General features: G+C 33.1%; 1 protein-coding gene across 4 annotated transcripts in view; it reads right to left on the bottom strand.

The window, feature by feature from the left end:
• LOC127706850 (catenin delta-2-like) overlaps positions 1–16224 on the bottom strand; it is a 76144-nt gene that overhangs the window by 44414 nt on the left and 15506 nt on the right. For 3 of the 4 annotated variants that reach the window (XM_052211564.1, XM_052211566.1, XM_052211565.1), the window contains exon 4: positions 3672–3817. The exons of the other annotated variant lie outside the window; for it this stretch is intronic. In XM_052211564.1, the coding sequence (XP_052067524.1) occupies positions 3672–3817 (146 nt within the window). The remainder of the gene's footprint in view (positions 1–3671; positions 3818–16224) is intronic. 4 annotated transcript variants of the gene reach the window in all.

Raw genomic sequence — 16224 nt, 5'->3', positions numbered from 1 at the left:
CAATTACCCCCAAAATCAATCCCAGCATTCCTTTTGTGATATGGAACCTTGTGGTACAATGTCAGAGAGATCCATACACTAACACACAAGTTATGTCTGGAAATTACAAAAATGCTTATTTTTGGCCCCTTTTTGGCCCCTAATTCCTTTACTGTTGGTACCATAACCCCCAAAATCAATCCCAACCTTCCTTTTGTGGTATTGAACCTTGTGGTAAAATTTCATAGAGATCCATTCACTTAAACTAAAGTTAGAGTGCGAAAACCAATGTGTCTTCGGACGACGCCGGACGACGCCAGACGACGACGACGACGACGACGACGACGACGCCAACGTCATACCAATATACGACCACAAAAATTTTTTGCGGTCGTATAAAAAAGTTTGGACCAACAAATATAGCTCACTTAGGACACTCCTACTTTAAGTGTTGCTAAACAGAAAGTTTATCAGTGATGAATCTGAAAATGCATTACGCAGTATAACATGCTCAAGCTTGACACCAAATTTCAGGAATCTTTAACTTGTAGTTCCAGAGAAAAATGTCATCCAAATTTAATGCGACAGGTATAATGCAGAATACCCCCTCCGACTTTTTGGAGTGGGGATATAATTATCCCATTGGTAAAGAATATGGATGAACCATTTAAAACCTGTTATAGTTTATATTTTGTTGATAGGACCCTACAGTAATGTATATGTAGTAGGATCAAAACCTAGGACTGATTGATTGATTGTTGGTTGCTTAACGTCCAGTGGCAAATATTTCATGCATGTTCAGGACAAGAAAAAATAAACAATAAATACAACAGGTAGGTCCTGTAATAGAGGCCGTTTGGAATGAAGGTCGGGGTTAATTTGGACTGCCAATGTAAAATAAGGGTATAATTGATAGGGGCAGAAATTTAGCCTTGCAACAGGCCACCTACGGACCCCTCAAAGAGTTGTTGCAAGTGTTCTTAACGTGCAGAGAGCATGGCACTCTTTCTACATGAGGCATCAAATTTAACGTCCTCATTCTGACCGGACGTTCAAAACCTGTTGAAAGAGCAACAACAGCTCTGCTTCTTTGCTTCTGGTTTTTAAAAGTGTGTAGGGATTTTGCTTCATGAATTTTAAAATGCTCCATATCCCCTTCTTTCCTAACAAAATTTGATGTAACAATACATTACAACTTTTTTCAAACAACTACATTTGCACTGTAAGAAAGGTCAAAAAAGGCTATTTATAATGTTATTTGAAACATTTCAATAAAAAAATGTACTGGTAGAATGGGATTTTCTTTAAAACATTAGTCTTAAATTTGTTTTAGAAGCTGCATCATTTAAATTAACACAGTGATGGAGGGAATACTGCCAATATCATATACTAGTGTTCTTCAATGAACTTGATTGCACCATGGTGCTTTATTTTTTACCATGCTTATTTCAGAATAGATTTTATAAAAAAAACTTAATATAAATGTGGTGCTGTAATATTAGGCAAACAGTGCTATTTTGAAATCCCAATTGGCAATGAAATTTTTGGGGAGATCACAGATATACATGTACACTTCCAACTAATCAAATAAATTTGCCCATTTTATAACCAAATATAAATATTATTGTTGGATGTCATCAGATAGCCAGAAGGAATACTTTAAAACTTAAATATTTATCCAGTTTGGTGCCAAAAACAAGCTCAAATTTTAACTATATCATAACACCAATTAACAACTTCTAAGATATATGATTTTAATCACAAATTCATTTCATACTTTATGGCATATATATTTTGATGGCGATAGATTTGGTAAATGCATTTGCATAGTTCTCAAAATCGTTTCGCTGGTGGTTCTTGATGAAAACCTGCTGGTCCTCACTATCATTTCTTTAGAAAAATACAAAAGTGGTGTTGGTCCTTCGCAAAATTTTAGTGGTCAAAACCTTTACATTGCACATTCAATGTACAGAAAACAGACAAAATAGTTACATGTACAGGTACCTTTCAGAATGACATGCTAATTATATGATAAAGGATACATGAAAAATATTGACAAAGTTACGCTTATTATTTTAAAACCAATCCACTTATTTAATGTAAATAAAGCCTACAAGTACTACATGTGTATATATCAAACAAACCCAAGCCCAACAAATTCCAATACTTTAATCTAATAAAATATCAGATAAAGTAATTAATTTTTTGACCACATAATACCACATATTATGCCTTAGCTTATTTTAGTCTGAAAATATTTAATTTTTGCGTAACCAATCTTTTATCTTTATTTACATGTGTCACATAATTGAAATTTAAACAACTTCAGAACAGCGAAGGATATGCTCTGATGGAGTTGGTATTCATTGTATACACAGCTGGAATGGAATGTCCCAAACAGTTCAAAAGAAGTCCGAGTTTAAAAGATCTTTGATCAATGAGCTACAGATCAATTAACCCTGGTGGACACTTGTACAGTGACTACATTTAATCACAACAGTTTGACCAAATCCCCTTGTAGGGTAGCTTGTTTTTTAAATGAAGTGTTTGAATAATTTTAGAGTTTGTGAATGTCAATGGAATGCAAAACACTGACATGATGGGTTAATCTATCAGTGCTTTTTAAAATAATATAACTGATTGGACATAAAACAAAATACCCATTGGTAGCTTTCCTAGGCATTTGCAAATTCCTGCCAAGAGGAGAAAATAAACTAATTAAGGGAGAAATGGGCAAATCAAATTATTAGTGGCCCGATGTATAAGTCACCAATTAATTCAAAGCATTCCATTTAGTCCCTAGGGCTTGTAAACAGCAAGTCTTTTTACATAGGAAGCTAAGCTATGCCAAAAAAGATGAATTATTGGCTGAAAATTGCCCCTTCATCAGCAGATGCTGTATTACTTGTAAGAAGTGTTTGCTGAGAAGATGAATTCTATCAAACATGTTGTGAGCGGAAAAAAAACAACTGTATTATGAACAAAGTCATTTTCTGTGTATTTATTTTTTTTTTCTGGGTTCCAATTTTAATGAAAGTCAAAGTCAACATGTCAATGTACACTTAATTTCTAGTTCAAATGTACCCATAAAATCCAGTAACATTAGAGCTTCACTTATACACATGTTATAAGAATGAATCCACAGTATTTGTTCATATATTGTTCTATCAGCCCTACATGTATATGTACATGATGTACAAGGATAATGTTTATGGTTATAAATACATGTATCATGTTCTAGTTTTATGAGCAACTTAAATGCGTAAATGACTAATCATGCAAAAACATAATTGATAGATGTCCTATAATGTTAAAGCTCTGTACAATCATGCAGCTAAACAAAACAAAACAAAACAAAATTTTGAAAAGAGCAGTATTTATGCAAAACCCTTATAAAATTTTTGGCACTTCCACCAAACTGTGGCCAAGTAAAACAATGGGGTTTTTTTTATCAGCAAAAAATACTTTTCCCTAAAAAAAAATGTGGGTATATATCTTTCAATCAGTTGACAACATTCCTTTCAAACATCTTGGAAGATGCTGATTTAAAGAAAACAAAGGCCATGCTTTGTTAAGAAATAAGGGAGAACAGAATACAAGATGGTTTGGTATAATTGATTGCTTGTGGAAATTTAAATACAGGTACCTCAACTTCCTAACACTAAAACCTACCCTTTACCAAAAATACTTACAGGCAGGAGTCAAGGAGGTGTGAGCTCATTTTAGAGTCCCCCACAGTATCATCATGGAGTCGTGAGTCAGAGTGAGGACTACGCCAATAAGAATCATCTGCGCTATTGATGCTATTCATACTATCGGCCTGACTACCCACCCTGTACTGCAATGATATAAAACCAAACACTGCTAAATGTCCATGCAAAACTAAAAAGGGTAACCAAATACCTAACAGTAATTTAGCTATACATGAACTACAGTCAAACCTGTATATAAAGGCCACCTTTTGGGACAGGGAAAAGTGACCTTATAAGAGAGGTAACCTTTGAAAGGTGGTTCAAAATCCATTGGTGTTCCTACAGTTGGACAAGATGAGGAGGGGCCTCATAAAACTGAGATTTTCAATAAATACACATGACCTTTATATATAGCAGGTTTGACTGTATAAATGTTTCAATGTAAAATAGGATAATGATAAGGTAAACACTAGTCCTAACACCAAGACAAAGGTATTCTGGGAAAAGCAAGCAAGTTATAAACTATCCATAACCAGCTGCACCCCAACTCTAATATTGTACACATACTGCATGCAAAGTACAAATAAATGTACATGCTTTTTGAAATTCATATGTACTTCTATTGTAGGGCATCAAATGAACCAACACACACATATATATATGTACAGATATTGATAAGAATAATTATTCCACTCATGTCATTAATGCAATCCAAAAACACATTTCAGAAATTCTATTTGAACTATGTATCGCAGATACCGTACAATGTATACCCCAACAAAATTATACGATTTGGTTTAGTTTTTCCTGAAAATGTCACAGCATACTCCATTAAGGTTTTGTTATAAAATTCATATATGTAAACAAAGTTCTTCATGTTCTCGCATTTTTTTTCTTTCTTGAAATATTAGAATTGTTTTTATACTGTTACTCAATAAACAATTAAGATAGATTGAAACCCAATCAGGTAAAAAAACTTCAATTAATCATTCGTTAACATGATAAGTTCTGGGAAATCTAATATCCTATTTATTTAATGAAAGCAATCTTGGTTCAGTTTGTATACATATAGAAGTAAATGTGATATCACAAAGAGGCTAATACTTTCAAATCTAATAGGAAATGTCAATTTCAAAATAAAAATATTTGAACCAATTCAATCATAGTTCTTAGTACAAACCTATATGACCACACAAGAAACTTGCTAATTAGCTTGCTAAATATATCAACCTCAGTGATATTAAAGACTAGTACAATCCAGTATTGTTAGCCATTAAACACCTGTATTAGTTTACTTTCATCAACTTAGCAATCAATTAATGACATGAAATCATTTTCCCTACATTGTAATTTATACATGTTATAAATTTTACCTCTAGCTGACCCAGACATAACAGACGGTAGCAATTTAATTTATCAAATTTCTTTATGAGAGTTGATATCAGTCAACTGTAAACAGAGAACATGAAATGCATGTTGAAAACTGAGTGTTTTTAACAAAAAGAAAACTTTGGCTATTTTGAGACGCGTAATTATCTAAACAGGGAAATGAAATACAACGAAAAATTCAAATTACTCAAATATCTGGGTAACTAAAACCACCTCCATTTTCGTACCTTTGTGTCTTTATAATTTGATGAAAGAGAATAAATCATGTCTTAATATAAAGTTAAGATAAATCTTTAAAGTGGTTACACATTGCAAAAGTATTCAGGTAGGAAAATAACATTGTTTTATTACCAGAAACTTTGATAAATTATGATTTGTGGACAGACATTGAAATTTTTAGCCGTTGAGTGTGTATTTAAATTTTGTTTAGGACTAATATAAGTGATAGGGAAAAATAACTACATGTGTCTGCCCAAAAATTATCGCCTGCATTCCAAAACAGATTATACAATATTTTTAGGTCCACCTTAAAAAAATATCTGCTAGATACCCAGATTAAACAAGCTATACAAAACATCCTGCGTGAAGTCAATTTAAGTTTTGATTTTTATAGTGGTCTCTGAGTTAGTGAATATCTGGTCTACCTTATAACTGATATATTTTTTTAGCAAATGTATCAATGTTTGTCAAGTTATTCTTTGTACCTGTCCCCCTACAAGCCAGAAAATGTCTGGTCTACCAAAAAAATTATTTATTCTTTAAAATTAAGGGCAGTTTGTTTCAGTAATTGTATGTATATAACAATCTTAACATAAACTTATACAGTGTCATACTTCCTAAGTCCAGTCATTCCCAAGGTCGATGGACATTGGGCAAAGTCCAGTAAAAATTGGTTTGGTCCAGTTCAGTGATATGCATTACTGGACCAAATGACCACTAAAATTTTTTATTTTGTCCAATTTATATGTGTAAATGTCCCGTAAAAAAGAGTCTGGGCCAAGAAAAATGGTTTACTGGACCAAATGTCCAGTTGATTTCTCATAGCCTTGGAACTGTAAGTCATGAATAACTACTGCAATACAATCTGTGTACTCTGTGATATCTGAAAATTTACTTTACATTTATTTGTTGTTGATATTATATATCTTATCCTACTTTTAATCTTTAGATCCTGATGAAACTTGGTAAAAAAATGATTTCATGAAAATGTTATTTATTTTGCAAAATTAATACTGTATGATCCTTCATGGTGCATTAATGTAACTTTAAAGTCTTACTTCAATGATTGTTTAATGGAGTGTCTTTCTTTTTGCTATCAGTACATATTTACTTTTAAAAAGACGCCAAAAGTACAAAGCTGTCTGTCTCACAAACTACACTCTTTTTAGAGCTTTCCATACATGCTTGTATTCATAACAGGGGAAGGGATTGTAAGGGCATGTCTATTTTATTGATGGTGCTTGTTTTTAAAAATCTGGCTGGAGAAGTTGAGGACACAATTAAATTACATTTAACATGTCAGAAGAACCCTTACATGTATTTCAAGTAATTCCATGAAATATTTAGTGTATTCCAAGTAGCTGTACAATACACATTTGATTATTATTACCAAATGTCCACAAAAGAAAAAATGTACAATTTACAATAAGGAATTCAAAGTAAACGGCATAGTTACTTCAAACCAGAAATTATCTTTATTCTTTATTCATATGCCAAATATTGCACTGTCAGGTAACAATATATATGTTGTTTCCTGGTACATGTACACTGTGTACCAACTTTTTAATGGGTAGTGTTGGTTAGTATGATATTTCTCTATGGTCCATGTACCAACTTTTAAATGGGTAGTGTTGGTTAGTATGGTTTTTCTCTATACTCCACACTTCTTCTGTTTGAACTGAAGCATTCATTGTGTAAACGAAGAAATTATTTGAAATAAAAAAATAAATGAAACGTTGGTCTTTTGGGAGAGTATTCATTTGATGATTATTAAATCATATAAATGTTTTTATCCTGTAGTGAACATCATGTATAATGATAGTAAAAAGATAATATGCTTTTGATATCAACTTCTAAGTGGATGTTCAAACCTCGCCATGTTCACTAGCATCTAAGCTTTCATTAAAAATAAATTGTTTGCATAGGCGGATCCAGGGTGGGGCCCTGGGGGACCCCCCCCCCCCCCCCCCTTTTTAGTGGGAAAAATTTGGTTGATTAAATAGGGAATCACTGAAGCATGACTGTAGCGGGCCCCCTCTTATGGCAGTCAGTGGGCCCCCCCTTATAAAAAGTTCTGGATCCGCCACTGGTTTCACTGGGAAAGCCATTTGGTTAATGCGCCTGCTTATTATCTAGAAGCCTGGAATACATCTAAAAATATGGACTATGGTTAAAAGATAACCAGTAATCTCTAAATATAGATGTTTGACAAAGAATTAGATGTTTGACAGGGAATTAGATGTCCGTCTTTAACTTTAGCTGTTTGCTGTATTTTTAGACGTTTACCGTAATCCCTCTCATACTCTTAGATAATGATGTCCCTTTAAACTCGCGCGAACGATAACGTGTGTATTATTAACGTTAGCTATATATAGTATTGAAATGTTCCAGTTAAATCAATGCACATGATTTATCTAGTTTGACGGGAATTACCTGTTCGTCCGACAAAACTGATGTGTATTGAGTTGTCAATAATAGAACCAGTGATGCGTGAGCGACGGTTATAAAAACATTGTTGTAAGGAGATGAATACATAAACAATGTTTACAGAATCTGTTAAAACTAACCATCTTATTTCCCTTCGTTTAAACGATGTTTTTTGAAAATATAGTTACCTGTAAATTAAGACAGAAACAGATAATATAGATCTATGAGTTAGATGGTTATAAATATTTTTTCATGGAAGCTTTTATCAGTGTTGCAGGTTTCAAACTAAGTATATAAGGGGAAAGATCGACATTCATATACGAAACGTTTTTGAGCATGGCTTTCCTGATGAATTAAATATCGAATTTCATTGGTCAATTATAAAAATTCGTTAGGGTTCCGCGGAACCCAGTGTCTCGCCTACTTTTTCTGTTAATCGCAGGCTCAACAAAAATGAGGAAGTAAATCAATAAAACATTCCTCTTGATACTATCTTTTGATTGTAAGAAGCTTCTGTCCAAGTTTGGTAAAAATCCAGGATAGTTTATGAATCTAATAAATGTTTAAAAACTTTAACTGCAGACTGAATGTAATGTTAACTGGAAGAAAACAAAAATTCCTTCTAGATACTAGCATTTGATCATAAACAAGCTTCTGTCCAAGTTTGGTACAAATCAAAATAGTATAAGAAAGTTATTAAAATTTTAAAAACTTTAACCACAGAGTGAATGTGTTGTTTCCTGGCAGAAAATCTAAGTCCATTTAAAAGTAAAATAAGGAAAAAATAGATTTATTTTTTTACAAAATTAACTTCTGGATACTATCTTATGATCATAAACAAGCTTCTGTCCAAGTTTAATACAAACCCAGGATAGTTTAAGAAAGTTATTAAAATTTTAAAAACTTTAACCACAGAGTGAATGTAATATTTCCCGGCAGAAAAACTAAGTCCATTTATAAGTAAAATACAGAAAAAATCGAAATTTTATTTTTAAAAAATTTACTTCTGGATACTATCTTATGATCATAAACAAGCTTCTGTCCAAGTTTGGTAGAAATCCAGGATAGTTTAAGAAAGTTATTAAAATTTCAAAAACTTTAACCACAGAGTGAATATTTGTGGACGCCGCCGCCGACGACGAAGACGACGACGACGCCGACGGAATGTAGGATCGCTATGTCTCGCTTTTTCGACTAAAGTCGAAGGCTCGACAAAAATCTATTTAAATACGACCAATGGATAAGATAAATACACGTGGTAACATTGTAATACACAACTACAAATATTTATGAATGGAAGTGATTACATATCGATGCCAATAATTGGTCACGGAAACAAAGAAGCATATGGATAATATCACTATTGAATAATTTTGAAGGGCTTGACTTAAAGAATTTGGAAGGTTTCTACACTGCAATACTGCAAAAACGCGTATTCCTCGATTCCGAGATGGACATTCATTAAAATTCAGGAAAATCCTTGATGGAAAAAATGAAATGATCACAACTTGTCACTTACATTATGTCCCTATTGATCCGCGAAGTCCGCGCTGACAATCTTATATTTGGAAATTACGATTTAAAAATCAATTACGATACTGAAGTTTGCTATCTGTTTGTGAGTGCAAATAAGATAATTATACAAAAAAAAAATAAACACGTCTTTATTTATACCAAATTTATATTGTGTCAATTAAATTACTTGTGTAGTTTCAACATGTTTTAATTTTAATTTTGTCTTCTAATAAAGAGTGAATTGTTTTTAATTACTTAAAACATGATACCTTTATTGTACCCCGATTTATGTGTTACATAGATTACAATACCTGTCAATCATTACCCGGAGAAGTTGGAGATAAAAGGGTTATAAACGAATGACTGCATGTCGTAAATATCGATCAACGCACACCTGCTATTCTAAACAAAAGTCGACAGGTAAACAGGGTTAACAGAAGTGTGTGTGTGTAAGTTGTACACTTTCAAAGTTTCGGCGGTTAAATCTTTAATTATTATTATTTCATTGATTGTTGCAAAAAGGTTTTAGATTTTAAAAGAATATTATTGAGCAAATTTGGAAATGTATGTGTGACTCTTGGGTCGTGTATACATGTACATATTTCCCTGAGAGGACATATGGAGAACCTGTAAATAGTGTATAAACGTTTATTGATACAAGAAATTCTTGTTGTTCCTAAATGGAAGGATAATACTAACAGAAGAAGAAGAAAGACCAAGCAATTCAAGTTGCAAGCATCATTTGTACTTTTAAAAATGAGCTTTAATGCATTAATTTCAGAGAGATAGGACTGTCTGATTATTGTCCTCGTGCGATTTTATTAAAAGTTAAAATTAAAAAGTAGGATTTCGTTCTGAAGCAAATTTCGTTGGCTAGAGGTATAGGGGGAGGGTTGAGATCTCAAAAAACATGTTTAACCCCGCTGCATTTTTCCGCCTTTCCCAATTCAGGAGCCTCTGTTGTATGATTTTTAATTTCAATTTCTTGTGTATATTTCGGAGTTAAGAATGACGTCCACTATCAATAAACTAGTATACATTTTTGTGAAAGGGGCCAGCTGAAGCACGCCGCCAGGTGCGGGAGTTTCTCGCTGCATCGAAGACCCATTGGTGGACTTCGGCTGTTGTCTGCTCTTTGGTCGGGTTGATGTCTCTTTGACACATTTCCCATTTCCATTCTCAATTTTACTAACTGACATTTCTACTCATTTTGGACTGATTGGAAGTTTGTTGTTACAAGTCCAGTGGCAAATACTTTGTATATATATTTCTTTCTTATAACTAATGTTGTAGGTTAAAGGTTTTTATTTATTTATTGCAAAGGGTTAATTTTCCCCTTCAAAATCCTGGGACTGTTAGGGAACAAAGAAAAAATAAAAAATACTTACGAAAACTCTCCCGAAATGTCAAAATGTGGAAATCAGTCAGCAATTCATTTTTGATTTTTTTTTTCATTCTTGAAATAAGAATGTATTTGACTTTAAAAGGAGCAGATGTTCCAGACGTGGAAATAACTTATGCTATTCAGAAGGCCCAAAAGAACAGGAGAGTATTCTATCTTTTTTTTTATTTGTAAATAATGTTTTCAACTTAATTATTTTAAAATTCAACGTGAATTGGTACGAGAACCGTTAACAGAAAACAAAAATAAAGGTATACATTAATGTCTGATATTTTGTTTCAAGTTAATCTTTATTTCTTTCGTATATTTTTAAATCGGTGGTTTGTTGTAGCAATAAAATGACATCGTCTTTGTAGTAGTATTAATGCCTTCACATTTGTGACACTGTTTAGAATTATTTTCACGAATTACATCAATTAATAATTACTAACATTTGCAATTTATATATTTATCACTTTACTTAAATGCGTTTTACTGGATTTTGACATCTTGCTATTCAGCATTTATTAAGTTTGGCTAGTTTCCTTTTCTGTAAATACTAATATCTACATGTAATATCATCCAAAGGTAATGGAAATCTAGAATTTTGTAAAAATCCTAGATGCCGAACTGCCTAACACAGCAAGGAAGGGTTAAAGATATTACGGACGGGGAAAACACGGGCGGAGGACATTTTAGTGAAATTTTTTAAAATACATTGGGACATTTGAGCGCATACATTAGAGCCCATTTTAGCGCAGGATTAGTCCGTTCACCTGCATTTTCGATATACCTGGTTGAATAATACACCACTTAACCAGAGACATATAATATGTCTCTGCTATAACAGAATAAAGGATGGACAACGGATGGAAATTTTCTATACCCAAGTCAACTAGTGTTAGTAACAGAACTTACGTACTAGATTTTTCATTACGTGTATGAGGGTCTGAATGGGGTTTACAGAATGAAGAATGGAAAAAGGGCAGAATAGAAGGGCGAAAAAAAGTAGACTTTACAAAAATAGACCACAAAGAATAGAGAATAATGGGCAAAATTTATTAAAATAGAGATGAATGACTTTAAAACAAAACCTAAATATACCGGATTAAGATCGTCCCCCCCCCCCTTTTCCAATCCAGACCCTCGTTTCAAGATTCAAGATTCAAAGATTCAAAGTTTTATTCAGAGTCGATATTCAATAAACTACATAAACGTATAAACTCGTATAATGGTCAAAGAAAATTTCCATAAACGAATAATTCATTGCAATTACGTTACGTTCACAACTTCATTTTTTTAAATTATAGAAAATATAGAAAGGTTATATTTTTTATTTGTTTGAATTCAGTATTAAATTATTTTAAAAACGCTCAATAAGTAGGTGGTTGAAAATAATCGGATCTTTAATTATCTCTAACTGATTATCTAAGTTAACCATTTGAGCATACACCATTGTACACCAATACCTTGAAATTTCTTTGCACAAGGACACCTGTGGGACAGCGATGACATGTTTATTAGAGTACATCCGAGGTATTACCTGTGCATGCTTTTTTCTAGAAAGGTTCACATATAATGTCCCTGAGGCTAGTCTACATATAACGAGAGAGCATACTGTTATATAACGAAAACAGCTGGGAAAACAAAGTAGTGGATTTACTGGGAGCAACGTGACCCCAGTCGGGATCACCAAAAATGTTTCTAACATAATTGTATTGACACTGAAACTGCTTTTTTAGCAGGTCTGCATGAGTTACGCAAGTTTCCGATATTTATCGTGTCGCACTCGCAAAAGCGAGTGTGCAACGTAATGTCGATACTCGAAAATGCGAGTTTACTCACTTAAAGTGAATTATTCTCCTGTAACGATAATAAACAAAACTATCAATGCGTATTTCCAGCAATTCTACCAAGCAAAATTATTATCTCTACCGTGAAATTATTGAGATACAACAGATGTCAACAAAACCAAAAGAAAATGTTACCGGTAACTGGTGAGAAACGGCCTTTTCTTCTAAATTTTAAACTTTTTTTCAGCCTAAAAATATATTCGATCAGAAAGCTTGTACAATGTAAACCAGACAGTGGCCTATTTTCACCTGATTTTGAAGATATTTGGTAAAGAAATGCCATAGCATTGTCTTTTGATAATACACATTTGTTTATTTTTCATTTTTGGAAGGGAGTGATCGTAAGCCTTCAAGTACACATAGCTTGATGAAGATAGTATATCGACGTTTACTCTTGTAAATTATATTAATACCTAAGCTACATGTATGCAGGTATATCAGCAACATGCCCTAAGCAGTTAAAGTCCAAAAATTGACAGATTAATCGAATATGCATGGAATGCCACTGCATGAACTTCAGCTTAAGACATAAAAAGTCCATGTAAAGAACATAGATTGAATCATGTTAATAGATTAAGCTGGTCATTTATTGATTTTTATTCTTTAGTTAAATAGCCTTTACCAGTGTTAAGACACGTTTTTATACGACCGCAAACAAATTTTTGTGGTCGTATATTGGTATGACGTTGGCGTCGTCGTCGTCGTCGTCGTCGTCCGGCGTCGTCGTCGTCGTCCGGCGTCGTCTGGCGTCGTCCGAAGACACATTGGTTTTCGCACTCTAACTTTAGTTTAAGTGAATGGATCTTTATGAAATTTTACCACAAGGTTCAATACCACAAAAGGAAGGTTGGGATTGATTTTGGGGGTTATGGTAATAACAGTAAAGGAATTAGGGGCCAAAAAGGGGCCAAAAATAAGCATTTTTGTAACTTCCAGACATAACTTGTGTGTTAGTGTATGGATCTCTCTGACATTGTACCACAAGGTTCCATATCACTAAAGGAATGCTGGGATTGATTTTGGGGGTAATTGCCTCCAAATTTTAGGAATTAGGGGCCAAAAAAGGGGCAAAAAACAAGCATTTTTCTAGTTTCATGACAATAACTTGTGTGTAAGTGTATGGATCTTTCTGAAATTGTACTACAAGGTTCCATATCACAAAGGGAAAGCTGGGTTTGAGTTTGGGGGTAATTGCCCTAAACGTTTAGGAATTTGGGGCCAAAAAGGGGCCAAAAAACACATTTTTTTCTAGTTTCCAGACAATAACTTGTGTTCAAGTGTATGGATCTCTCTGAAATTGTACTGCAAGGTACCATACCACAAAGGGAAGGCTGGGATTGAGTTTGGGGGTGATGAATCATAATGGGGGTTCAAAAAATTTTGGGGGGGGATTTATTTTTTTTTCCTTTTTTTTCTTTTTTTCCTTTTTTGTTTCTTTTAAAATTTTCCATTTTAAGTTGGTTATTTCTGATTTATATTTAAAATCAAATAATAATGATATGGTAGGAGATACACACCAAACAGGATGTGTAAATTATTATATAATAAGTATTGTGCAATAGCAAGAAATTTTCAATTGCACAGTATTGCACAATAGCAAGAAATCTTCAATTGCACAGTATTGCGCAATAGCAAGAAATCTTCAATTGCACAGTATTGCGCAATAGCAAGAAATATCCAATAGCACAATATTGCGCAATAGCAAGAAATTGTCAATTGTACAGTATTGCGCAATAGCAAGAAATATTTAATAGCACAGGATTGTGCAAAAGAAGATACTTCCTATAAATTGCTTATTTCTTGACCAATTTCAATGGGGTTTTATTCTTGATTTCATGGGGTTCTTTAATATGCTGAATATAACCGTGTATTTAGTTTTTGGATTTTGGGCCCCGTTTTTAAATTGGTCCACATTGAGGTCCAAAGGGTCCAAAATTAAACTTTGTTTGATTTCATCAAAAATTGAATTATTGGGGTTCTTTGATATGCCGAATCTAACTGTGTATTTAGATTCTTAAATTTTGGTTCCGTTTTCAAATTGGTCTACATTAAGGTCCAAAGGGTCCAAAATTAAACTTAGTTTGATTTTAACAAAAATTGAATTCTTAGGGTTCTTTGATATGCTGAATCTAAACATGTATTTAGATTTTTGATTATGGGCCCAGTTTTCAAGTTGGTCCAAATCGGGGTCCAAAATTAAACTTTGTTTGATTTCAACAAAAATTGAATATATGGGGTTCTTTGATATGCTGAATCTAACCATGTATTTAGATTTTTGATTTTTGGGCCCCGTTATCAACTTTGTCCACATTGAGGTCAAAAGGGTCCAAAATTAAACTTTGTTTGATTTCATCAAAAATTGAATTATTGGGGTTCTTTGATATGCCGAATCTAACCTTGTATTTAGATTCTTAATTTTTGGTTCCGTTTTCAAATTGGTCTACATTAAGGTCCAAAGGGTCCAAAATTAAACTTAGTTTGATTTTAACAAAAATTGAATTCTTAGGGTTCTTTGATATGCTGAATCTAAACATGTATTTAGATTTTTGATTATGGGCCCAGTTTTCAAGTTGGTCCAAATCGGGGTCCAAAATTAAACTTTGTTTGATTTCAACAAAAATTGAATATATGGGGTTCTTTGATATGCTGAATCTAACCATGTATTTAGATTTTTGATTTTTGGGCCCCGTTATCAACTTTGTCCACATTGAGGTCAAAAGGGTCCAAAATTAAACTTTGTTTGATTTCGTCAAAAATTGAATTCTTGGGGTTCTTTGATATGCTGAATCTAACCATGTATTTAGATTTTGGATATTGGACCATAATAGGTGAACGTCCAATTTAAATTTTTAAGTTCTTAGACCACATTCAATCTGTGTTAGAAACCTATGCTGTGTCAAATATTTAATCACAATCCAAATCCAAAGCTGTATCAAGCTTGAATGTTGTGTCCATACTTCCCCCAACTGTTTAGGGTTCGACCTCTGCGGTCGTATCAAGCTGCGCCCTGCGGAGCATTTTATTGGTGGATGTAATGCTAAAGTTTTAAAATTAACTTTAAAAACTATCCTCTAGGCGCATGCATTTTGTATTTACCAAACAAACACAATTATAAGATACCTTGACAAAGGTCTATTCTAACTAATCTGCCAACAGATTGATAGCTAATGGTGATGTACATACAGGTCATGCTCGTTTCAATGGAAGAATAATATCATAGCTATAGTAGGCAATAAACTGAGAAACATATGTACACTTAACTTCAATGCATGGTCTATAGGAAATATAAAAACAAAATGTTTACTTAACTTCAATGCATGGTCTTTTCCAGTTTTCAGCAATTAAACTGTTTTAACCTAAGTGTTTCTCCTGATATCATTATCGCCATAAATATGCATGAAATATTTGCCACTTAACAAAACAAATAAAAACGGTATTTATCATTCAGAAATCAAATACCATCGGTATACAACTAAATAAGTTGTTTAATTGTTGTTGACAAGTATCAATATGTGTTGTTTTATTCCAACAATTATAAAAAAAAAGACAAACAATGCAAGTGTGAGGGTCTGGATTTTGTTTATAGAATAGACTACTGGGCGAAACAGAATTAAATAAAACAAACAAAAAAACAAATGTTTAAAATAAATGTTAGCCAAACGAACAGCAATTGAATTCCCTTCCTTTAAAAAGTGTACCCTAAGAACCTGTATAATGCTTGAAATGTCTTATAATGTGCTCTTAAAACACCCTTCAAAAATATGTCCAC

The sequence above is a fragment of the Mytilus californianus genome, unplaced genomic scaffold (genome assembly GCF_021869535.1).
Source record: "Mytilus californianus isolate M0D057914Y unplaced genomic scaffold, xbMytCali1.0.p SCAF_6, whole genome shotgun sequence".
NCBI classification, from domain to species: domain Eukaryota; kingdom Metazoa; phylum Mollusca; class Bivalvia; order Mytilida; family Mytilidae; genus Mytilus; species Mytilus californianus.
This window is presented reverse-complemented; position numbering and strand designations above follow the sequence as displayed.